Consider the following 22,761-nt stretch of genomic DNA (forward strand, 5'->3'; position numbering starts at 1 on the left):
GATGGGGAGATATGGGGCAGGATGGGGGGCTATGGGGCAGGATGGGGAGATATGGGGCAAGGCTCTAAGGCAGGGTTGGAGATGCTATGGGGCAGGGCTATAGGGCTGGGCTATGGGGCAGGATAAGGGGCTATGGGGCAGGACTATGGGGCAGATTCTTACCTTGAGAAGCCGGAGCTTGGGGGCGGTGGGCGGGGCCAGCCGGTGGGGGCAGGGCTCCCAAAGAAGCCCCGCCCCACCAGGCCCCCCCCATTTCCGGGGGGCCAGCTGGGGGGAACGCTCCTCCGCCGTGGGGCAGCCGCGCCGTGGGGCGCCCCACGGCAAGGCCGGGGGAGGGGGGCTGGGTTTAAGGCACTGGGGCAGCCGTGGGGCTGCGCCGTGGGCGGGGGAAGGCACTGCGGGGAGGGGCAGCCCCACGGGGCTCAGGTGTGGGGCTGGGGAGGCGGGGCTCAGTTGTGGGGCTGGGAGGTGAGGGGCTGCTGCTGGTCGCCGTGGGGCGCGGCGGCGTCGCCGCCGGCGAGGGGGTACACCACCAGGCAGAGGCGCTGCCCGAAGCGCGTCAGGGCGTCTGCGGGAGAGGGGCTGTGACCCACGGCTGCCCCACGGCGCCCCACAGCACCCCCAGACCCCAACCACCCCCCGCAACCCACTGCCGTCTCCCTGCCGCCCCACTGGCCCACGTCACCCCATAGCCCCCACATCGCCCCAAACACCCCCCAGACCACAGCCACCCCCAGCACGACCCCATTACCCATCTCCCCGCCGCCCCACACGCCCCACAGCCCCCACCTCGCCCCCAACCACCCCCAGACCCCAACCCCATTACCCATCTCCCCGCCGCCCCCCCCGGTGCCCCACATCCACCCACATCACCCCACATCGCCCCCCACATCGCCCCATAGCCCCCCACATTGCCCCACATCCACCCACATCACCCCCACATCACCCCATAGCCCCCCACCTCACCCCCAACCACCCCTCAGACCCCAACCACCCCCAGACCCCAACCCCATTACCCATCTCCCCGCCGCCCCCGGCGCCCCACATCCACCCACATCACCCCCACGTCACCCCATAGCCCCCCACATCGCCCCATAGCTCCCCACATTGCCCCATAGCCCCCCACATCGCCCCATAGCCCCCACCTCGCCCCCAACCACCCCTCAGACCCCAACCACCCCCCACAACCCCATTACCCATCTCCCCGCCGCCCCCGGCGCCCCACATCGCCCATAGCCCCCACATCGCCCCATAGCTCACATCGCCCCAACCACCCCCCAGACCCCAACCACCCCCAGACCCCAACCCCATTACCCATCTCCCGCCGCCCCCGGCGCCCCACATCCACCCACATCACCCCATAGCCCCTCACATCACCCCATACCCCCACCTCACCAACCACCCCCCAGACCCCAACCACCCCCAGACCCCAACCACCCCCAGACCCCAACCCCATTACCCATCTCCCGCCCCCCGGTGCCCCACATCCACCCACATCACCCCACACGCCCCCACATCGCCCCATAGCCCCCACACGCCCCACATCCACCCACATCACCCCACATCACCCCCACATCACCCCATAGCCCCCACCTCACCCCCAACCACCCCCAGACCCCAACCCCATTACCCATCTCCCGCCGCCCCCCGGTGCCCCACATCCACCCACATCACCCCACATCGCCCCACATCGCCCCATAGCCCCCACATCGCCCCACATCCACCCACATCACCCCACATCACCCCCATTCACATCACCATAGCCCCCACCTCACCCCCAACCACCCCCAGACCCCAACCCCATTACCCATCTCCCGCCGCCCCCCGGTGCCCCACATCCACCCACATCACCCCACATCGCCCCCACATCGCCCCATAGCCCCCACATCGCCCCACATCCACCCACATCACCCCACATCACCCCCCACATCACTTACAGCCCCCACCTCACCCCAACCACCCCCCAGACCCCAACCCCATTACCCATCTCCCCGCCGCCCCCCCCGGTGCCCCACATCCACCCACATCACCACATCGCCCCCACATCGCCCCATAGCCCCCACATCGCCCCACATCCACCCACATCACCCCACATCACCCCCACATCACTCCCATAGCCCCCACCTCACCCCCAACCACCCCCAGACCCCAACCCCATTACCCATCTCCCGCCGCCCCCGGTGCCCCACATCCACCCACATCACCCCACATCGCCCCACATCGCCCCATAGCCCCCACACGCCCCACATCCACCCACATCACCCCACATCACCCCCACATCACCCCATAGCCCCCCACCTCACCCCCAACCACCCCAGACCCCAACCCCATTACCCATCTCCCGCCGCCCCCCGGTGCCCCACATCCACCCACATCACCCCACATCGCCCCCACATCGCCCCATAGCCCTCTCACATCGCCCCACATCCACCCACATCACCCCACATCACCCCCACATCACCCCATAGCCCCCACCTCACCCCCAACCACCCCCCAGACCCCAACCCCATTACCCATCTCCCGCCGCCCCCCGGCGCCCCACATCCACCCCCGGCACCCCCCGGAGGACCCCGCTGACCCATAGCGCGGCGCAGGGCGGGGGGCCGGGGTCCCCCCCGCACCCCCAGCAGGTAGAGGGGGGCGCCGGTGGCCATGATGCCCAGGCCGATGCCGCAGACGAGGGGCTCCGACCAGAGGGAGAAGAGCAGGAGGGCGGCCCAGAAGAGCAGGTACAGGGCGGGGAAGCACAGGCTGACCTGGGGGGGAGGACGGGGTGAGGCCGGGGGTGGGGGCGGGACGCGCCGTGGAGGGGGGGGGGGCGGGGGGAGGGCGTGGCTCACCCGGATGGGGCGTGGCCGGCGCGGCTGCCGCCACCGCAGCGCCACCAGCCCGGCGACGGTGACGCCGTACCACAGGTAGTTGACGAAGCCCACGTAGTTGATCAGGGTGTAGATGTCGCCCGTCACCAGCATCAGCAGGGTGGAGACGCACTGGGGGGGGCGGGGAGGGTGGGCGGGGCGTCCCGGAGGCCCCGCCCCACGGCCCCGCCCACGGCCCCGCCCACTCACGGTGACCAGCAGGGCGGGGATGGGGGTGCGCCGCTCCACGTGGATCATGGCCAGCAGAGCCGGCAGGTGGCCCTCCCGCGCCCCCGCGTAGAACAGCCTGGGGGGAGGGGAGGGGCCGTGACGTCAGAGGGGGCGGGGCTGGGGGGGGTGGGGCCGGGGGAAGAGGAGGGACTGAGACCCCCAACCCCCCCCCCGGGGAGGGAGCAGGGCTGGGGAGGGGGGTGTGGCTTTGGGAGGGGCGTGGCTTGGGGGGCACTGAGACACACCCCCAGGGTGGGAGCAGGGCTGGGGGGGGGCGTGGCTTTGGGAGGGCGTGGCTGTGGGGGGCGTGGCTTGTGGGGGGGCCACTGAGACACACCCCGGGTGGGGCAGGGCTGGGGAGGGGGTGGCTGTGGGACGGGGGGCACTGAGACACGCCCCCGGGTGGGAGCAGGGATGGGGCGTGGCTTTGGGAGAGGGGGCGTGGCTTTGGGAGAGGGCGTGGCTTCGATGGGGCAGGGCTTGTGTGAGGGGGTGGGGACAGGGGCACTGAGACACGCCCCCCGGGTGGGAGCAGGGATGGGGCGTGGCTTTGGGAGAGGGGCGTGGCTTTGGGAGAGGGGCGTGGCTTTGGGAGAGGGGCGTGGCTTTGGGAGAGGGGCGTGGCTCGATGGGGCAGGGCTTGTGTGAGGGGGTGGGGACAGGGGGCACTGAGACACGCCCCCCCCGGGTGGGAGCAGGGCTGGGGGGGTGTGGCTTTGGGAGGGGCGTGGCTTCGGTGGGGTGGGGCTTGCAGGGGCGGGGACAGGGTGTGATGGACACACCCCCCGAGGGGCAGGAGCAGGGCTGGGGAGGGAGGGCGTGGCTTCGGGAGGGGGCGTGGCTTCACACAGGTGGGGGTTTGGGAGGGGTGGGGCTTTGGGGAGGGGCTTCAGGAAGGGGCGGGGCCAGGGAAAGGGAGGGATCCCCAGGAGGTGGGAGCAGGGAAGGGGCGTGGCCTCACAGGGTGGGGCTTTCAGGGAGGGGTGTGGCTTTCAGGGAGGGGTGTGGCTAGGGAAGGGGGCAGGACCAGGCTGTGTCAGTCCTGGGGGTGTGGCTCCACGAAGGGGCGTGGCTACATAGCCACTCCCAGGGGCTGGCCTGCCCCAAGGAGGTGGAGCTCTAAAAGGGGGCGTGGCCTCCCACAATGCTCCCAGGGGGCGTGGCTCGCCGAAGGGGGCGTGGCCTCACACCCCACCCCGGGGGCGTGTCTCCCGAAGAGGGGGCGGAGCTCCAGAAAAGTGGGCGTGTCCACCCCCCACCCCCGGGCCACAGCTCCTTAAAGGGGCAGGGCCAGCGCCCATCACTCTGGGGGGGGCTCCGCCCCCTGATAGGGGCGTGGCCACACGAGGGGGCGTGGCCACCCCTTGCCACTCCCTTGGGGCGTGGTTACAGAAGGGGGCGGGGCCAGGAGAGGGGTCAGCCCCAGGCGGGTCCACATGGGGGGGGGGGGGGGAGTGATGATGAGGACGACAGGGCTGTGTGACATCACCGGGGAAAGGGGGCGTGGCCGCGTGACGTCAGAGCGGGGGGCGCACTCACCGCGAGCAGGTGAAGAGGGAGCCGTTGACCCCCCCGAAGGTGGAGAGCGCGACGGCGAGCGGCATCACCCAGGCCATGACGCCCAGCACCTTCTGCCCGAACGTCTGCGGGGAGGGGGGGGAGGCGGAGGAAGGGCGTGGCAGGGCGGGGCAGACGGGGGGCGTGGCCGCCCGCCGCGCCCCGGGCACGCACTCACCACGGCGACGGCGTTGGAGTCCAGCAGCTCCTGGGGGGACATGGCGGTGACGTAGGCCACGTTGGCGAAGACGTAGACGAAGGTGACGAGGGGGATGGAGATGAAGATGGCCCTGGGCAGGTTGCTGGGGGGGAGGGGAGGGGGGGTGAGGACCCCAAACCCCCCGCAGCGCCCCCCACGCCCCCGGCCCGCACCGGTAGGGATCCACCAGCTCCTCGGTGACGTAGTTGAGGAAGTTCCAGCCGCCGTAGGCGAAGGAGCCCTGGAGGAAGGCCAGCGCCACCCGCCCCGCCGCCGGCGGCTGCCAGAAGGAGAAGGCCTGGCGGGGGGCCAGCCAGAAGTGCTCCCCTGGGGGCGGGGGTCAGCGCGGGGGCTGGGGGGCGACTGGGGGGGGGCCGGGGGTGATTCCAGGGGGCCTGGGGGTGATGAGAGGGGGTTTGGGGGGCCTAGGGGTGATTTGGGGGGGCTGGGGGTGATGAGAGGGGGTTTGGGGGGCCTAGGGGTGATTTGGGGGGCCTAGGGGTGATTTGGGGGCCGAGGGGTGATGAGGGGGGTTTGGGGGGCCGAGGGGTGATTTGGGGGGCCTGGGGTGATGAGAGGGGTTTGGGGGGCCAAGGGGTGATTTGGGGGGCCTAGGGGTGATTTGGGGGGCCTAGCTAGGGGTGATGAGAGGGGGTTTGGGGGGCCGAGGGTGATTTGGGGGGCTGGGGGTGATGAGAGGGGTTTGGGGGGCCTAGGGGTGATTTGGGGGGGCTGGGGGTGATGAGGGGGTTTGGGGGGCCTAGGGTGATTTGGGGGCCTAGGGGTGATGAGAGGGGTTTGGGGGGCCTAGGGGTGATTTGGGGGCTGGGGGTGATGAGAGGGGGTTTGGGGGGGCCTAGGGGTGATGAGAGGGGTTTGGGGGGCCGAGGGGTGATGAGGGGGTTTGGGGGAGCCTAGGGGTGATTTGGGGGCCTAGGGGGTGATGAGAGGGGGTTTGGGGGCCTAGGGGTGATTGGGGGGGCTGGGGGTGATGAGAGGGGGTTTGGGGGCTGGGGGTGATGAGTTTGGGGGGCTAAGGGGTGATTTGGAGGAGCTGGGGGTGATGAGGGGTTTGGGGGGCCTAGGGGTGATTTGGGGGGCTGGGGGTGATGAGAGGGGTTTGGGGGGCCTAGGGGTGATTTGGGGGGTTTGGGGGTGATTTGGGGGGTTTGGGGGGCCTAGGGGTGATGAGAGGGGGTTTGGGGGGCCTAGGGGTGATTTGGGGGGGATTTGGGGGCCTAGGGGTGATTTGGGGGCTGGGGGTGATGAGGGGGTTTGGGGGGCCTAGGGGTGATGAGGGGGGTTTGGGGGGCCTAGGGGTGATGAGGGGTTGGGGGTGATTTGGAGGAGCTGGGAGTGATGAGAGGGAGTTTGGGGGCTAAGGGTGATTTGGGGGCTGGGGGTGATTTGGAGAGGGGTTTGGGGGGCCTAGGGGTGATTTGGGGGGCTGGGGGTGATGAGAGGGGTTTGGGGGTGACTGGGGGCCCTAGGGGTAATTAGAGGGGGTTTGGGGGCTGAGGGTGATTGGGGGTGTGAGGAATAGTTAGGGGGCCCTAGGGCTGATCAGGGGTTATGGAGCCTGGGGATAATTAGGGGGCTTAGGGGTAATTAGGGGTGCTGGGGGGCTAGGGGTGATTTGGGGCCCTAGGGGTGAGTAGAGGGGCTTTGGGGGGGCTGAGGGTGATTTTGGGGGCCCCAGGGGCAGTTGGGGGGGTAAAGGGGCCGTAGGGGTGATTAGAGGGGATGTGGGGGGCAAGGAGTAATTAGGGGGACCCTAGGGGTGATTGGGGGCCCAGGGGTAATTAGGGGGTGTGGAGGGGACCTAGGGCTCGTTAGGGAGCTGTAGCAGTAATTAAGGAGGCGGGGGGCCCAGGGGTAATTAGGGGGTGTGGGGGGTCCCAGGGGTAATTAAGGGGGTCCCAGGGGTAATTAGGGGTGTGGGGGGGGCCCCGGGGTAGTGGGGGGTGTGGGGGTACCCCCGGGGTAATTAGGGGGTGTCGGGGGGAGGCTGGGGTAATTAGGGGTGGGGGGCTCCCAGGGGTAATTAGGGGTGTGGGGGGGGCTCCCAGGGGTAATTAGGGGGTGTGGGGGGCCCCGGGGTAATTAGGGGTGTGGGGGGTCCCCGGGGCTCATTAGGGGTGTCGGGGGGAGGCTGGGGTAATTAGGGGTGGGGGGGGGCTCCCAGGGGTAATTAGGGGTGTGGGGGGTCCCAGGGGTAGTGGGGGTGTGGGGGGGCCCCCTAGGGCTCATTGGGGAGCTGTGGAGGGCTCCCAGGGGTAATTAGGGTGTCGGGGGGTCCCAGGGGTAATTAGGGGTGCGGGGGCTCCCAGGGGTAATTAGGGGGTGTGGGGGGCCCCCGGGGGTAATTAAGGGGTGTGGAGGGCTCCCAGGGGTAATTAGGGGTGTCGGGGGGTCCCCGGGGTAATTAGGGGTGCGGGGGGCTCCCAGGGTAATTAGGGGTGTGGGGGGGCCCCGGGGTAGTGGGGTGGTGGTGGGGGGTCCCCGGGTAACCTGAGGGGTGCACAGGGAGCCCCGAGGGGTGTTTGGGGGGGCCGGGGGTCCCTGGGATATTTGGGGGCCCAAGAGGCTCTTGGGGACCATGGGGCGGGGAAGGGGGAGCCGGGGGGCGGGAGGGTTTTGGGGGGGTCCTGGGGGGGTTTTGGGGGGCTGACCCTTGCAGATCTGGAAGATGCCGGTGCCGATGATGAGGGCGAGGGCCAGCAGCTTGCCGGCGGTGAAGACGTCCTGCACCCGGGTGGCCCAGCGGACGCTGGCGCAGTTCACCCACGTCAGCAGCACTGGGGGGGGAGGGGAGGGTGGGGGAGGGGCAGGGGCTGCCGGACCCCCCCCGGTGCCCCCCCCGCCCCGTATCGCTGTCTCTGCAGGGAGCAGGTCCCCGTGCGCCCGACCGCCTGTAGGCAGGGGCTCACGACAGGCAGGACCTCGTCCGCCTGTAGGCAGGAGCTGGCTGCGTACAGGCAACAGGCGGACGCTGCCTGTAGGCAGGGGCTCGCTGCGCGCCCGTCCGCCTGTAGGCGAGAGCTCACCACGCGCAGGCAGCAGGCGGGACCTCACCGCACACAGGCAACAGGCGCGCGCTGCCTGTAGGCAGCGCTCGCAACAGGCAGGAGCTCGTCCGCCTGTAGGCAGGCGCTCGCCGCGTACAGGCGCGAAGCCAGCGTCCGCCTGTGCGTAGGCAGCAGCTCATCTGCCTGCAGGCAGGAGCTCACCGCGTGCAGGCAACAGGCGCACGCTGCCTGTAGGCAGCGGCTCGTGACAGGCAGGAGCTCGTCCGCCTGTAGCCAGGAGCTCGTCCGCCTGTAGCCAGGAGCTGGCTGTGTGCCCGTCCGCCTGCAGGCAGCGGCTGACCACGTACAGGCAACGGGCGGGAGCTCGTCCGCCTGTAGGCAGAGGCTCACCACGTGCAAGCAACAGGCGCGTGCTGCCTGTAGACAGGAGCTCACGACAGGCAGGAGCTCGTCCGCCTGTAGGCAGGGGCTCACCCCGCGCCGCCCAGCCGCAGGCAGGCCCTTCCCTGCCCGTCCCCGCCAGGCCGGGGGTACGTGCGGGGGTACAGGCGCCGCGGGGGGGTACTCACGCAGGCAGGCGGCGGCCAGGAGGCGCAGCCCGGGCTCGGGCGCGGGACAGTCGGGGAAGAGCGGGTGTAGGACGTAGTTGGCGAAGGTGAGGGCGATGACGGCCTGGTTGGTGGGGTAGATGACCAGCACCGCGATCCACAGCCGCAGGAACCTGCCGGGGGGGGGGGACGCCGCCGTCACCGCCCTGCCCCATAGATTCCCCCCCCTCCCCGCCCCACGGACTCACCCCGCCAGCCCCCCGAAGATCTCCTTGACGTAGGCGTAGTCGCCGCCGGAGCGCGGGATGGTGACGCCCAGCTCGGCGTAGCACAGGGCCCCCACGGCCGTCACCGCCCCCGTCGCGCCCCACACCAGCAGGGCCAGCCCCACGCACCCCGCGTTCTCCAACACCCCTTTGGGGGAGACGAAGATCCCCGAGCCGATGATGTTGCCTGCCGGTGACGTCGTCGCCGTCACGCCGTGACGTCACGCCGACCCGGGGGGGGGGCGTCACCCCGTCCGGCGGCGCCCCGAGGGTCGGAGTTTCGCCCCCGGGGGTGCGGGGCGGACTCTGACCCACGGGGGAGAGGCGTGGGGCAGCCCGGCACCCCCCGCCCCCAACCGTTTCGTGGGGCGCCCCACGCCTGCCGGGGGACCCCCCCAAAACACCCCCCCAACCCTGGGACGCCCCCAAAGCGGCCCCCCCCGTGGGTGTCGGGGGGGGGATCCCCCCTGGATGGGTAGTTGTGGGGGGAATCCCCCCCCCCACGGCACCACAGTCGCCTCAAGGTGACAGCGGCGGCTATTGACAGCCTGGGGGGCGGGGAGGGTTGGGGGGACACGGGGGCGCGGGGGGCCGGGGAGCCCCCGACTCACCCACGATGATGCCGCAGGCGCTGAGCAGCCCAATCTCCTTCTTCAAGGCCACGCCGCCGCCATCATCGCCCCCTCCTCCTCCTTCTCCTCCTCCATCTTCTTTTTCGGGGGGGTCCCCTTTCTCCGGGGGGGAACCCCGCTGCCGGGCACCCTCCGTCATGGCGACCGGGTGTTGTTTTGGGGTTGTTTTTAGGGGCGGGGGGTGTTTATTCGCTCCCCTCTTCCGGACGGCGTCGCAGGGGGCGGTTCTCCTCAGCGGCGCCGCTCCCCCATGGAGGGGGGGGTTCTCCTCGGGGTTTTGGGGTGCTGTAAGGGGGAAAAGGGGGGAGTTTAGGGGGTTGAAGCCCAAGGTGGGGTGGCCGACCCCCTCCTCCCCCTTCCAAATACCTGGTGGGCGAGCGGAGCGTGTCTGCCCCCTTCTCCTTGCCGGGGACCTTCGGTCTCCCCTCTCCGGCCGAGACGCTGATAACGGGGAGCGGACTTTCCCCCCCCAGGTGAAGGAGGAGGAGGAGGAAGGAGGAGGAGGAGGGGGGGCTCGGTCACGTGGGGAGCCCCATCCTGCCTCCAGCCCCAAATTCCCCGAGTTAGCCTCAGCCCCCCTTGCCCTCTGAACCCCCCATGACCCCTCGTCCCCCCAATCCCCCCTCACGCCCCCCATTCCCCCATAGTCCCCTCCAGCCCCCGTTCGCCCCACGTCCCCCCATTCCCCTCACAGCCCCCATATAATCCCGCTTCCCCTCATCTTCCCCCCATTTCCCCTTATAGTCTGCCCCCATTGCTTCTCAAGCCGCTCCATTATCCCTCAAACCCCCCATTTCCCTCGTATTCCCCCTATACCGCCCCATTTCCTCTCACGCCCCCCATCTCCCCTTTTCCTTCCTATTTCCCCTCACACCCCCTGATTCCCCTATACCCCCCATTTCCTCTCACACCCCCACATCCCCCTTTCCCTCACATTTCTCCTCACACCTCCCCATTTCTCATCACACCCCCCAACATCCCCCTTTTCCCTCATATTTCTCCTCACGTCCCCCATTTCCCCCTTTTGCCCCACGTCCCCCAACAACCCTCCTTTTCCCTCACATTTTCCCTCAAACCCCCCATATGCTCCCTATACTCCCCACGTCCCCTCACACCCCCCATTTCCCTCAGATTGCCCCTCACACACCCACATATCCTCCCTATACCCCCATTTCCCCTCACGCCCCCCATATCCCCCTTTTCCCTCACATTTCCCCTCACGCCCCCCATATCCCCCTTTTCCCTCACATTTCTCTCACGCCCCCCATATCCCCCTTTCCCTCACATTTCCTCTCACGCCCCCCATATCCCCCTTTTCCCTCACATTTCCCCTCACGCCCCCCATATCCCCCTTTTCCCTCACATTTCCTCTCACGCCCCCCATATCCCCCTTTTCCCTCACATTCCCCTCACGCCCCCCACATCCCCCTTTTCCCTCACATTTCCCCTCACACAGCCCCCTTCCCTCGTATTCCCCCTCACGACCCCCATTTCCTCCCATTCCTACCGCTCTTCCCGCCATTTCTCCTCAGCCGACCCCCCCCCGGCCAGCGCGCGCGACGCCTTTTCCCGCCCTTTTCCCGCCCCCGCGCACGCGCAGTGCCCCCCGCGCACGCGCACTCCTCCCTACCTCCCCGCGCATGCGCCCCCTTCCCGCCTTTTCCCCACCTCCTTTAATTAATCCCTCATTAATTACCCTTCCCCCCGCGCCCCACCATTAATGGCTCACTAATTAACGCCCCGCCCGCGCCTATTAACGGCTTATTAATTAACCGGGCGGGACGGTTATTAGCCCGAGCGGACGGGACTTCAAGCTCTTCTTAGGCGGTTGGTGAAGCGGCGCCGCGGCCTTCATTAACCCCCCGCGCTAATTAACACCCCCCCACGCTAATGAACCCCCCCACGCTAATTAATCCCCCCCCAACCCCTCTTTAGTTATCCGTAGGGATTCTTCCTCTTCTCCCGCGCGCGGAAAGGGCGGTTAATTAGCTAATTAAGGCCGTAATTATCTTAATTAAGGCGCAGGTAGCGTGCAGACGGAGCCAATTAACGGGATTGGGGGGGGTTAATGAGGCGCTAAGCGGCCGGGGGGGTTCCCCCCCCCCCGAGAGCGGGGTGGGGAAGGGCCGGAGGCCTAAAAAGGGCCGAAATGGTTAAAAGCGGCGGGTTCGCGAGGCGAAGCGCGATCGGAAACGGGGGAAAACGGCCAAAACGCGGGTTCTTAAAGGGGCCGCCGCGCGGTAGAACGCGGCCGAAGGGCGAGCGGCGGCGGCGGCCCCTTTAAGAGCGCGGCCCGCCCCCCCTCCCGCCGCCACCCGGGCCCCGCCATTGGCCGCCGCCTCGCTATCCCCGCCCCCCCGGCCCCGCTATTGGGCGCCGCCTCGCTGTCCCCGCCCCTCCCCTTCCCCCGGCGCGGCGCATGCGCGGTGCGGCGGGCGGCCATGGCGGCGCTGCGGGGCGGCGGTGCGGGGCAGCGCGGGGCTGAGGCGGCGGCGGCCGGAGCCGGGGCCGGAGCCGGGGCCGGATCCGGCGGGAGCGGGAGCGGGGAAGCAGGGCCGCCCTACGGGAACGGGTTGGGAGCGGCGGCGGGGCAAGAGGAGACGGCGGCGGCGGCCTTAGGCGAGGCGGGGGCCCGCGGGAGGGGCGGGGGAGGCCGAGGGGAGGAGGAGGAGGAGGAGGAGGAGGGGGGACGGCGGCAGCTTTGGGGGGCGGCCCGGGGGTTCCGGGCCCGGGGAGCCGCTGGTGTTGCCGCCGCCGCCGCCGCTACCGCCGCCCCGCATCCGCCGCACGAAGCCGCCGAGGAGTTGGAGGAGGAGGCGGGTTTGGGGGACGGAGACCCGGGGGACTCCGCCATCGAGGACCCGGTGAGGGGAAGGGGAGAAGAAGGGGGGGGGGGCGGGGTCACGTGGGGCGAGGGGCTTGGCGGGAAGGGGCTGTGGGGCGGGGCCGGGGTCACGTGTAGGGGGAAGCGCCTGGGTCACGTGGGGTGAGGGGCTTGGCGGGAAGGGGATGGATGGGGGGTGTTTGGTCACGTGGCGGGGGCTGGAGTCACGTGGGGTGAGGGGATGGGGTCCTTGGTCACGTGGCGGGGGTCTGGAGTCACGTTGGGGGGGATGGGGGTCCTTGGTCACATGGGGGGCTCTGGAGGGGTTGGGGGTCTTTGGTCACGTGAGGGGGTCCAGAGTCATGGGGGGGTCCTTGGTCACATGGAGGGGTGGGGGGTCTTTGGTCACGTGGGGGGCAGAGTCATGGGGGGTCCTTGGTCACATGGAGGGGTGGGGGTCTTTGGTCACGTGAGGGGGTCCAGCGTCATGTGGGGGGTCCTTGGTCACATGGAGGGGTGGGGGGTCTTTGGTCACGTGGGGGGCAGAGTCATGGGGGTCCTTGGTCACATGGAGGGGGTGGGGGTCTTTGGTCACGTGAGGGGGTCCAGAGTCATGGGGGGTCCTTGGTCACATGGAGGGGTGGGGGTCTTTGGTCACGTGGGGGGCAGAGTCATGGGGGGATGGGGGTCCTTGGTCACGTGGGGGGCTCTGGAGGGGGTGGGGGGCCACAGTCCCAAGGGGGGTGGAGGGAATTGGGAGGGGGTCCTTGGTCACACGGTAGGGGCTCAGAGTCACCTGGGGGGGTCCTTGGTCACGTGGGGGGAGCCTGCTGGTGACCCCTGACCTGTGCCCCCCCTTTCTTGACCCTTGACCCTTCCCCCCTGCTCTCCAGGAGCTGGAGGCCATCAAGGCCCGGGTGCGGGAAATGGAGGAAGAGGCGGAAAAACTGAAAGAGCTGCAGAACGAAGTGGAGAAGCAGATGAACATGAGCCCCCCGCCGGGCAACGGTCAGGGGGGGCCTGGTGGCCCCCGCGGGATGGGGGGGGCACCCCCAGGTGGCGGGGGGGTGTCCCCACCTTGACCCCCGCCCGTCCCCTACAGCCGGCCCGGTCATCATGTCCCTGGAGGAGAAAATGGAGGCGGACGCTCGCTCCATCTACGTGGGCAACGTGAGCGGGGGGCGCGCGGGGGGCGCGGGGACCCAGGCATCCGGGCCCCCCCCCCACCCCCCCCAAATCGTGGCGTCCCCCCCCCAAGGTGGACTACGGGGCCACGGCGGAGGAGCTGGAGGCCCACTTCCACGGCTGCGGCTCCGTCAACCGCGTCACCATCCTGTGCGACAAGTACAGCGGCCACCCCAAGGGGTGAGTCGGGGGGCGCCCCGCCACGCCCTGCCGCGCCCCGCCGCGCCCTGCCACGCCCCGCCGCGCCCCACCGCGCCCCTCTCCCCCTCCCGCAGGTTCGCCTACATCGAGTTTTCCGACAAAGAATCGGTGCGGACGTCGATGGCGCTGGATGAGTCCCTGTTCCGCGGGCGGCAAATTAAGGTGGGGCCGCGGCGGGGGTTGTCGCCGGCGCGGTGACGCTCCGCTCCGCCTGCGTCGTTCACCCCCCGCTCCCCGCCCCTCGTTAAGGTGATCCCCAAACGAACCAACCGGCCTGGCATCAGCACGACGGACCGGGGCTTTCCCCGCACGCGTTACCGGGGCCGCGGCGGCGGTTACAGCGCGACTCGCGCCCGCTTCTACAGCGGCTACAGTCGTCCTCGCGGGCGGGCCTACAGGTGGGCAGGGTGTCCGGTCCTCCGGGGCGGGCTGAGGGGTGATGGGGTTCTCCAGGGGGTGGTTGGGGTCTCCAGGGTGGCCTGAAGGGGGTTGGGGTCTTCCTGGACGTGGTTGGGGTCCTCCAGGGTGGCCTGAAGGGTGTTGGGGTCTTCCCGGATGTGGTTGGGGTTCTCCAGGAGGTGGTTGGGGTCTCCAGGGTGGCCTGAAGGGTGTTGGGGTCTTCCTGGATGTGGTTGGGGTGCTCTAGGGTGGCCTGAAGGGTGTTGGGGTTCTCCAGGGGTGGTTGGGGTCCTCCAGAGTGGGCTGAAGGGTGTTGGGGTCTTCCTGGACGTGGTTGGGGTCTTCCAGGAGGTGGTTGGGCTCCTCCAGAGTGGGCTGAGGGGTGTTGGGGTCTTCTGGGACGTGGTTGGGGTTCTCCTGGACGGGATTGGGGTCCTCCAGGGTGGCCTGAAGGGTGTTGGGGTTCTTCAGGGTGGTCTGAAGGGTGTTGGGGTCTTCCTGGACGTGGTTGGGGTCCTCCAGGGTCGTCTGAAGGGTGTTGGGGTCTTCTTGGATGTGGTTGGGGTTCTCCAGGAGGTGGTTGGGGTCCTCCAGGGCAGGCTGAAGGGTGTTGGGGCCTTCCTGGACGTGGTTGGGGTCCTCCAGGGTCGTCTGAAGGGTGTTGGGGTCTTCCTGGACGTGGTTGGGGTCCTCCAGGAGGTGGTTGGGGTCCTCCAGAGTGGACTGAGGGGTGTTGGGGTCTTCTGGGACGTGGTTGGGGTTCTCCAGGAGGTGGTTGGGGTCCTCCAGGGTGGGCTGAGGGGTGTTGGGGTCTTCTGGGACGTGGTTGGGGTTCTCCAGGAGGTGGTTGGGTTCCTCCAGGGCAGGCTGAAGGGTGTTGGGGTCTTCCTGGACGTGGTTGGGGTCCTCCAGGAGGTGGTTGGGGTCCTCCAGAGTGGGCTGAGGGGTGTTGGGGTCTTCTGGGACGTGGTTGGGGTTCTCCTGGACGGGGTTGGGGTCCTCCAGGGTGGCCTGAAGGGTGTTGGGGTTCTTCAGGGTGGCCTGAAGGGTGTTGGGGTCTTCCTGGACGTGGTTGGGGTCCTCCAGGGTCGTCTGAAGGGTGTTGGGGTCTTCTTGGATGTTGTTGGGGTTCTCCAGGAGGTGGTTGGGGTCCTCCAGGGCAGGCTGAAGGGTGTTGGGGTCTTCCTGGACGTGGTTGGGGTCCTCCAGGAGGTGGTTGGGGTCCTCCAGAGTGGGCTGAGGGGTGTTGGGGTCTGCCTGGACGTGGTTGGGGTCCTCCAGGAGGTGGTTGGGGTCCTCCAGGGCAGGCTGAAGGGTGTGGGGGTCTTCTGGGACGTGGTTGGGGTCTTCCAGGAGGTGGTTGGGGTCCTCCAGAGTGGGCTGAGGGGTGTTGGGGTCTTCTGGGACGTGGTTGGGGTTCTCCTGGACGGGGTTGGGGTCCTCCAGGGTGGCCTGAAGGGTGTTAGGGTTCTTCAGGGTGGCCTGAAGGGTGTTGGGGTCTTCCTGGACGTGGTTGGGGTCCTCCAGAGTGGGCTGAGGGGTGTTGGGGTCTTCTTGGATGTGGTTGGGGTTCTCCAGGAGGTGGTTGGGGTCCTCCAGGGTCGTCTGAAGGGTGTTGGGGTCTTCCTGGACGTGGTTGGGGTCCTCCAGGAGGTGGTGGGGGCCCTCCAGAGTGGGCTGGGGGGTGTTGGGGTCTGCTGGGACGTGGTTGGGGTTCTCCAGGAGGTGGTTGGGGTCCTCCAGAGTGGGCTGAGGGGTGTTGGGGTCTTCTGGGACGTGGTTGGGGTTCTCCAGGAGGTGGTTGGGGTTCTCCAGGGTCGTCTGAAGGGTGTTGGGGTCTTCCCGGATGTGGTTGGGGTCCTCCAGGGCAGGCTGAAGGGTGTTGGGGTCTTCATGGATGTGGTTGGGGTGCTCTAGGGTGGCCTGAAGGGTGTTGGGGTTCTCCAGGGGGTGGTTGGGGTCTCCAGGGTGGCCTGAAGGGTGTTGGGGTCTTCCTGGACGTGGTTGGGGTCCTCCAGGAGGTGGTTGGGGTCCTCCAGAGTGAGCTGAGGGGTGTTGGGGTCTTCTGGGACGTGGTTGGGGTTCTCCTGGACGGGGTTGGGGTCCTCCAGGGTGGCCTGAAGGGTGTTGGGGTTCTTCAGGGTGGTCTGAAGGGTGTTGGGGTCTTCCTGGATGTGGTTGGGGTCCTCCAGGGTGGGCTGAGGGGTGTTGGGGTCTTCTGGGATGTGGTTGGGGTTCTCCAGGAGGTGGTTGGGGTCCTCCAGGCGGGCTGAAGGGTGTTGGGGCTTTCTGGGACGTGGTTGGAGTCTTCCAGGAGGTGGTTGGGGGTCTCCAGGGTGGGCTGAGGGGTGTTGGGGCCTCCAGGACGTGGTTGGGGTCCTCTAGGGGGTCGCTGGGGTCCTTCAGGGTGGGCTGATGGTATCTGGGTCCTCCAAGGCGGGGTGAGGTTCTCCAGAGTGAACTGAGGGCTGTGGGGGCTTGTAGCAAGGTCCGCTGGCATTGGCTGAGGGTGGTCGGGTGGTCCAAGGTGGGATGGGGTCCTCCAGGACAAGCGGTTGGTCCTCCAAGGTGGGCTGATGGTGCTGAGGTCCTCCAAGGGTGGCCTGAGCTAGGGGTACCTTGGTTCTCCATGGTGGTCCAAGGGTGCCTTGGTCCTCCAAGCCACCCGAGGTCCTCCAGGGCGGGCTGAGGGTTCTTCGGTCGTCCAAAGAGCACTAAGGTTTTCTAGAACAGTCTGAAAGGGGAGAGCTTGGGTCTGCAGGGTGGTCCAAGGGTACGTTGGTCCTCCAAGCTCTTCCAGAGCGGGTTGATGGTACTAAGGTCCTCCAGGGTGGTCTGGGTTGGGTCTGTCCTGGGTTTCTAAGGTAACCAAGGTCTTCTGGGGTAGCTTGATGGTACCAAGGTTCTCCAGGGTGGTCTGAGTTGGGTGTCCTTTGGTTCTCCAAGGTAGACAAGGTCTTCTAGGGTGGGTTGATGGCACTAGGGTTCTCCAGGGTGGTCTAAGTGGGGTGTACCTTGGTCCTCCAACGTAGCCAAGGTCCTCCAGGGTGGGTTGATGGTACTGAGGTGCTCCAGAGGGGTCTAAGTTGGGTGTACTTCAGTCCTCCGAGGTAGCTGAGGTCCTCCAGGGTGGTCTGAGTTGGGTGTACTTTGGTTCTCCAGGGTGGTCTAAGGTCCTCCAGGGTGGTCTGAGTTGGGTGTCCTTTGGTTCTCCAAGGTAGACAAGGTCTTCTAGGGTGGGTTGATGGCACTAGGGTTCTCCAGGGTGGTCTAAGTGGGGTGTACCTTGGTCCTCCAACGTAGCCGAGGTCCTCCAGGGTGGGTTGATGGTACTGAGGTGCTCCAGAGGGGTCTAAGTTGGGTGTACTTCAGTCCTCCGAGGTAGCTGAGGTCCTCCAGGGTGGTCTGAGTTGGGTGTAGCTCGGTCCTCCAAGGTAGACAAGGTGTTCCAGGGTGGGTTGATGGTATGAAGGTCCTCCAGGGTGGTGTGAGTTGGGTGTACGTTGGTCTTGCAACGTAGACAAGGTCCTCCAGAGTGGGTTGATGGCATGAAGATGCTCCAGGGTGGTCTAAATTGGGTGTACCTCAGTCCTCCAAGGTAGCCGAGGTCCTCCACGGTGGGCTGATGGTACTGAGGTCCTCCAGAGAAGTCTAAGTTGGGTGTACCTTGGTTCTGCAAGGTAGCTGAGGTTCTCCAGGGTGAGTCGGTGGTACTGAGGTCCTCCAGGGTGGTCTAAATTGGGTGTACTTTGGTCCTCCAAGGTAGCCAAGGTCCTCCAGGGTGGGTCGGTGGTACTGAGGTCCTCCAGGATGGTCTAAGTTGGGTGTACCTTGGTCCTCCAAGGTAGCCAAGGTTCTCCAGGGTGGGTTGATGGTACTGAGGTCCTCCAGGATGGTCTGAGTTGGGTGTGCCTCGGTCCTCCAAGGTAGCCGAGGTCCTCCAAGGTGGTCTAAATTGGGTGTACCTTGGTTCTGCAAGGTAGACAAGGTCCTCCAAGGTAGCCGAGGTCCTCCAGGGTGGGTCGGTGGTACTGAGGTCCTCCAGGGTGGTCAAACTTGGGTGTACTTCAGTCCTCCAAGGTAGCCGAGGTCCTCCAGGGTGGGTTGATGGTACTGAGGTCCTCCAGAGTGGTCTGAGTTGGGTGTGCCTCGGTCCTCCAAGGCAGCCGAGGTCCTCCAGGGTGGGTCGGTGGTACTGAGGTCCTCCAGGGTGGTCTGAGTTGGGTGTACTTCAGTCCTCCAAGGTAGCCGAGGTCCTCCAGGGTGGGTTGACAGTACTGAGGTCCTCCAGGGTGGTCTGAGTTGGGTGTGCCTTGGTCCTCCAAGGCAGCCGAGGTCCTCCAGGGGGGTCTGAGTTGGGTGTGCCTTGGTCCTCCAAGGTAGCCGAGGTCCTCCAGGGTGGGTCGGTGGTACTGAGGTCCTCCAGGGTGATCTGAGTTGGGTGTGCCTTGGTCCTCCAATGCAGCCGAGGTCCTCCAGGGTGGGTTGACGGTACTGAGGTCCTCCGGGGTGGTCTAAATTGGGTGTGTCTTGGTCCTCCAAGGTAGCCAAGGTCCTCCAGGGTGGGTCGGTGGTACTGAGGTCCTCCAGGGTGGTCTGAGTTGGGTGTGCCTCGGTCCTCCAAGGCAGCCGAGGTCCTCCAGGGTGGTCTGAGTTGGGTGTACCTCGGTCCTCTAAGGCAGCCGAGGTCCTCCAGGGTAGGTTGATGGTACTGAGGTCCTCCAGGGTGGTCTGAGTTGGGTGTACCTTGGTCCTCCAAGGTAGCCGAGGTCCTCCAGGGTGGGTTGACGGTACTAAGGTTCTCCAGGGTGGTCTGAGTTGGGTGTACCTCGGTCCTCCAAGGTAGCCGAGATCCTCCAGGGTGGGTCGGTGGTACTGAGGTCCTCCAGGGTGGTCTAAATTGGGTGTGCCTTGGTCCTCCAAGGTAGCCAAGGTCCTCCAGGGTGGTCTGAATTGGGTGTACCTTGGTTCTCCAAGATAGACAAGGTCCTCCAAGGTAGCGAAGGTCCTCCAGGGTTGGTCGGTGGTACTGAGGTCCTCCAGGGTGGTTTGAGTTGGGTGTGCCTTGGTCCTCCAAGGTAGCCAAGGTCCTCCAGGGTGGGTTGACGGTACTGAGGTCCTCCAGGGTGGTCTGAGTTGGGTGTACCTCGGTCCTCCAAGGCAGCCGAGGTCCTCCAGGGTGGGTCGGTGGTACTGAGGTCCTCCAGGGTGGTCTGAGTTGGGTGTACCTCGGTCCTCCAAGGTAGCCAAGGTCCTCCAAGGTGGTCTAAATTGGGTGTACCTTGGTTCTCCAAGATAGACAAGGTCCTCCAAGGTAGCCGAGGTCCTCCAGGGTGGGTTGATGGTACTGAGGTCCTCCAGGGTGGTCTGAGATGGGTGTGCCTCGGTCCTCCAAGGTAGCCAAGGTCCTCCAGGGTGGTCTGAGTTGGGTGTACTTCAGTCCTCCAAGGTAGCCGAGGTCCTCCAGGGTGGGTTGACGGTACTGAGGTCCTCCAGGGTGGTCTGAGATGGGTGTGCCTCGGTCCTCCAAGGCAGCCGAGGTCCTCCAAGCCACACCGATGGTGCTTTGGTCCTCCTCCTTGGCCCGACCGAAGAGGGGGAACCCCGCGCCCCCCCCTAACCCCCCCCTCCCCCCTCATTTCCACAGGGGCCGGGCCAGAGCCACCTCATGGTACTCCCCCTATTAGTCCGGGGCTCCCCCGAACCGCCGCAGCCGGACGCCGCCGCCGTGGGGCGGGGGCCGTGGGGGGGGAGGGGGGGGGCGCCGCCGCCCCGCGTGGCCCCTCCCCCACGCGCCCCCCTTTTTTTTTTCCCCCTCCCCCCCTCTTTCTTCCCCCTCCTCCTCCCCCCACCCCCCAAGATGTGAGTGTGTTTATCGTTGCAGGTGGCAGAGCCGGAGGGGCCGGGCAGGGCCGGACGTCGCCGGGGGGGCGGGGTCAGGGGCCCCCGCGCTGTGGGGGGGGGTTGTGGTTTTTTGGGGGGGGTAATAAAGTGGCCCCGGGGGGACGAGGTGTGTCTGTGCTGCGAGTGGGGGGGCGGGGGGGTGTTCTGTGGGGTGGGGCGATGGTGGGTCGGTCCTCCGAGGTGGGATGAGGTCCTCCAGGAGAGGCAGAGGGTGACGGGGTCCTCCGAGGTGGAGAGAAGGTCCTCCAAGAGAACCAGAAGATCGGGTGGGGGTGAGGTCCTCCAGCACAGGCAGAAGATCAGGTGGAGGTGAGGTCCTCCAGCACAGGCAGAAGGTGTCTTGGTCTTCCAAGGTGGAGAGAAGGTTCTCCAAGAGAAGCAGAAGATCAGGTGGAGGTGAGGTCCTCCAGCACAGGCAGAAGATCAGGTGGAGGTGAGGTCCTCCAGCACAGGCAGAAGATCAGGTGGAGGTGAGGTCCTCCAGCACAGGCAGAAGGTGTCTTGGTCCTCCGAGGTGGAGGTGAGGTCCTCCAGGCCAGGCAGAAGATCAGGTGGAGGTGAGGTTCTCCAGCACAGGCAGAAGATGCCTTGGTCTTCCAAGGTGGACAGAAGGTCCTCCAAGAGAAGCAGAAGATCAGGTGGAGGTGAGGTCCTCCAGGCCAGGCAGAAGATCAGGTGGAGGTGAGGTTCTCCAGCACAGGCAGAAGATGCCTTGGTCTTCCAAGGTGGACAGAAGGTCCTCCAAGAGAAGCAGAAGATCAGGTGGAGGTGAGGTTCTCCAGGACAGGCAGAAGGTGTCTTGGTCCTCTGAGGTGGAGGTGAGGTCCTCCAGGCCAGGCAGAAGATCAGGTGGAGGTGAGGTCCTCCAGGCCAGGCAGAAGATGCCTTGGTCTTCCAAGGTGGACAGAAGGTCCTCCAAGAGAAGCAGAAGATCAGGTGGAGGTGAGGTTCTCCAAGACAAGCAGAAGATCAGGTGGGAGTGAGGTCCTCCTGGCCAGGCAGAAGGTGCCTTGGTCTTCCAAGGTGGAGAGAAGGTTCTCCAAGAGAAGCAGAAGATCAGGTGGAGGTGAGGTCCTCCAGCACAGGCAGAAGATCAGGTGGAGGTGAGGTCCTCCAGCACAGGCAGAAGGTGTCTTGGTCCTCCGAGGTGGAGGTGAGGTCCTCCAGCACAGGCAGAAGATCAGATGGAGGTGAGGTCCTCCAGGCCAGGCAGAAGATCGGGTGGAGGTGAGGTTCTCCAAGACAAGCAGAAGATCAGGTGGGAGTGAGGTCCTCCAGGCCAGGCAGAAGATCAGGTGGAGGTGAGGTTCTCCAAGACAAACAGAAGATCAGGTGGGAGTGAGGCTCTCCAAGAGAAGCAGAAGATCAGGTGGAGGTGAGGTCCTCCTGGCCAGGCAGAAGATCGGGTGGAGGTGAGGTTCTCCAGCACAGGCAGAAGGTGTCTTGGTCTTCCGAGGTGGAGAGAAGGTCCTCCAAGAGAAGCAGAAGATCAGGTGGAGGTGAGGTTCTCCAGGACAGGCAGAAGGTGTCTTGGTCCTCTGAGGTGGAGGTGAGGTCCTCCAGCACAGGCAGAAGATCAGGTGGAGGTGAGGTTCTGGAGGCCAGGCAGAAGCTGATGGTCCTCCAAGGCAAGAGTGAGGTTCTCCAGGACAAGCAGGAGGTGTCTTGGTCTTCTGAGGTGGAGGTGAGGTTCTCCAGCACAGGCAGAAGGTGCCTCGGTCCTCCGAGGAGGTCCTCCAGGACAGGCAGAAGATCGGGTGGGGGTGGGGTCCTCCCGGGCAGGGGCGGCTCCGGGGCAGGAGGGGACCCCTCGGGTGCTCCAGGCAGCAGCCGCCCTCCGCGGCGGGGGTGGGGTCTCCCAGTGCCTCCCAGTCACCTCCCAGTCATCCCCCCAGTTGCCCCCAGTCCCTCCCAGTTGCCCCCAGTGACTCCCAGTTGCACCCAGTCACCCCCCAGTGCTTCCCGGCCAATCCCAGTTGCCCCCCAGTGCCTCCCAGTAGCTCCAAGTGCTCCCCAGTCACCCCCCAGTCACCTCCCAGTGCTCTCCAGTCACCTCCCAGTGCTTCCCAGTCACCCCCCAGTTGCCCCCAGTCCCTCCCAGTGCTCTCCAGTGCCTCCCAGTCACCCCCCCCAGCAGTGCCCAGTCACCTCCCAGTTGCTCTCCAGTCACCTCCCAGTTGCCCCCAGTCCCTCCCAGTGCTCTCCAGTGCTTCCCAGCCAATCCCAGTTGCCCCCAGTTGCACCCAGCCAATCCCAGTTGCCTCCCAGTAGCTCCAAGTGCTCCCCAGTCACCTCCCAGTCACCTCCCAGTGCTTCCCAGTTGCCCCCAGTCCCTCCCAGTGCTCTGCAGTGCCTCCCAGTCACCCCCTAGGCACTCCCCAGTGCCTCCCAGTCACCCCTCCCAGTTGCCCCCCAGTCCCTCCCAGTTGCCCCCAGTCCCTCCCAGTGCTCTCCAGTGCTTCCCAGCCAATCCCAGTTGCCCCCAGTCACTCCCAGTTGCACCCAGCCAATCCCAGTTGCCCCCCAGTAGCTCCAAGTGCTCCCCAGTCGCTTCCCAGTACCCTCCCAGTGCTCTCCAGTCACTCCCAGTTGCACCCAGCCAATCCCAGTTGCCCCCCAGTAGCTCCAAGTGCTCCCCAGTCGCTTCCCAGTACCCTCCCAGTGCTCTCCAGTCACCCCTCAGTGCCTCCCAGCCAATCCCAGTTGCCCCCAGTCGCCCCCCCAGTGCCTCCCAGTAGCTCCAAGTGCTTCCCAGTGCCTCCCAGTCACTCCCCGTTGCACCCAGTTACCCCCCCCAGTGCTTCCCAGTTGCTCCAAGTGCTCCCCAGTCACCCCCCAGTGCCTCCCAGTGTTTCCCAGTCACCTCCCAGTTGCCCCCAGTACCCCCTAGGCACTCCCCAGACCCTCCCAGTTGCTCCCAGTCCCCTC

At 66.6% G+C, this 22,761-nt stretch overlaps 2 protein-coding genes across 2 annotated transcripts; one reads left to right on the forward strand and one right to left on the reverse strand.

Moving 5' to 3' along the window:
• Positions 1 to 335: 335 nt before the first annotated feature.
• Positions 336 to 9,883, reverse strand: SLC7A8 (solute carrier family 7 member 8). The gene is made up of 12 exons (XM_072849253.1): positions 9,687 to 9,883; positions 9,300 to 9,605; positions 8,671 to 8,875; positions 8,444 to 8,595; positions 7,518 to 7,643; positions 5,019 to 5,172; positions 4,825 to 4,948; positions 4,629 to 4,732; positions 3,069 to 3,165; positions 2,841 to 2,990; positions 2,579 to 2,756; positions 336 to 568 (listed from the first exon to the last, which is right to left on the reverse strand). The coding sequence occupies exons 2-12, from the start codon at positions 9,457 to 9,459 to the stop codon at positions 450 to 452; spliced, it is 1,569 nt and encodes a 522-aa protein (XP_072705354.1). The 5' UTR covers positions 9,460 to 9,605; positions 9,687 to 9,883; the 3' UTR covers positions 336 to 449.
• A 2,145-nt stretch (positions 9,884 to 12,028) lies between these two features.
• On the forward strand, positions 12,029 to 19,819 carry PABPN1 (poly(A) binding protein nuclear 1). Its single transcript, XM_072849267.1, has 7 exons — positions 12,029 to 12,184; positions 13,038 to 13,152; positions 13,247 to 13,314; positions 13,403 to 13,509; positions 13,605 to 13,692; positions 13,780 to 13,928; positions 19,577 to 19,819. Exons 2-7 carry the CDS (start codon positions 13,071 to 13,073, stop codon positions 19,614 to 19,616), a joined length of 534 nt encoding a protein of 177 aa, XP_072705368.1. The 5' UTR covers positions 12,029 to 12,184; positions 13,038 to 13,070; the 3' UTR covers positions 19,617 to 19,819.
• The last annotated feature ends 2,942 nt before the right edge of the window (positions 19,820 to 22,761 follow it).

The sequence above is a fragment of the Ciconia boyciana genome, unplaced genomic scaffold, assembly GCF_034638445.1.
Source record: "Ciconia boyciana unplaced genomic scaffold, ASM3463844v1 HiC_scaffold_38, whole genome shotgun sequence".
NCBI classification, from domain to species: domain Eukaryota; kingdom Metazoa; phylum Chordata; class Aves; order Ciconiiformes; family Ciconiidae; genus Ciconia; species Ciconia boyciana.

What these genes read in the sequence shown, in the direction of transcription:
- SLC7A8 (XM_072849253.1), bottom strand. Translation starts at nt 9,459, where the DNA reads ATGACGGAGGGTGCCCGGCAGCGGGGTTCCCCCCCGGAGAAAGGGGAC. An exon ending in TCCCTCTTCACCTGCTCGCG is followed by an intron (nt 3,166 to 4,628) that starts GTGAGTGCGCCC and finishes CCCTCCCCCCAG; the next exon opens with GCTGTTCTACGCGGGGGCGC. An exon ending in CGCCCTGCGCCGCGCTATGG is followed by an intron (nt 569 to 2,578) that starts GTCAGCGGGGTC and finishes CCTCTCCCGCAG; the next exon opens with ACGCCCTGACGCGCTTCGGG.
- PABPN1 (XM_072849267.1), top strand. Translation starts at nt 13,071, where the DNA reads ATGGAGGAAGAGGCGGAAAAACTGAAAGAGCTGCAGAACGAAGTGGAG. An exon ending in GCTCCATCTACGTGGGCAAC is followed by an intron (nt 13,315 to 13,402) that starts GTGAGCGGGGGG and finishes CCCCCCCCCAAG; the next exon opens with GTGGACTACGGGGCCACGGC. An exon ending in TCCGCGGGCGGCAAATTAAG is followed by an intron (nt 13,693 to 13,779) that starts GTGGGGCCGCGG and finishes CCCCTCGTTAAG; the next exon opens with GTGATCCCCAAACGAACCAA.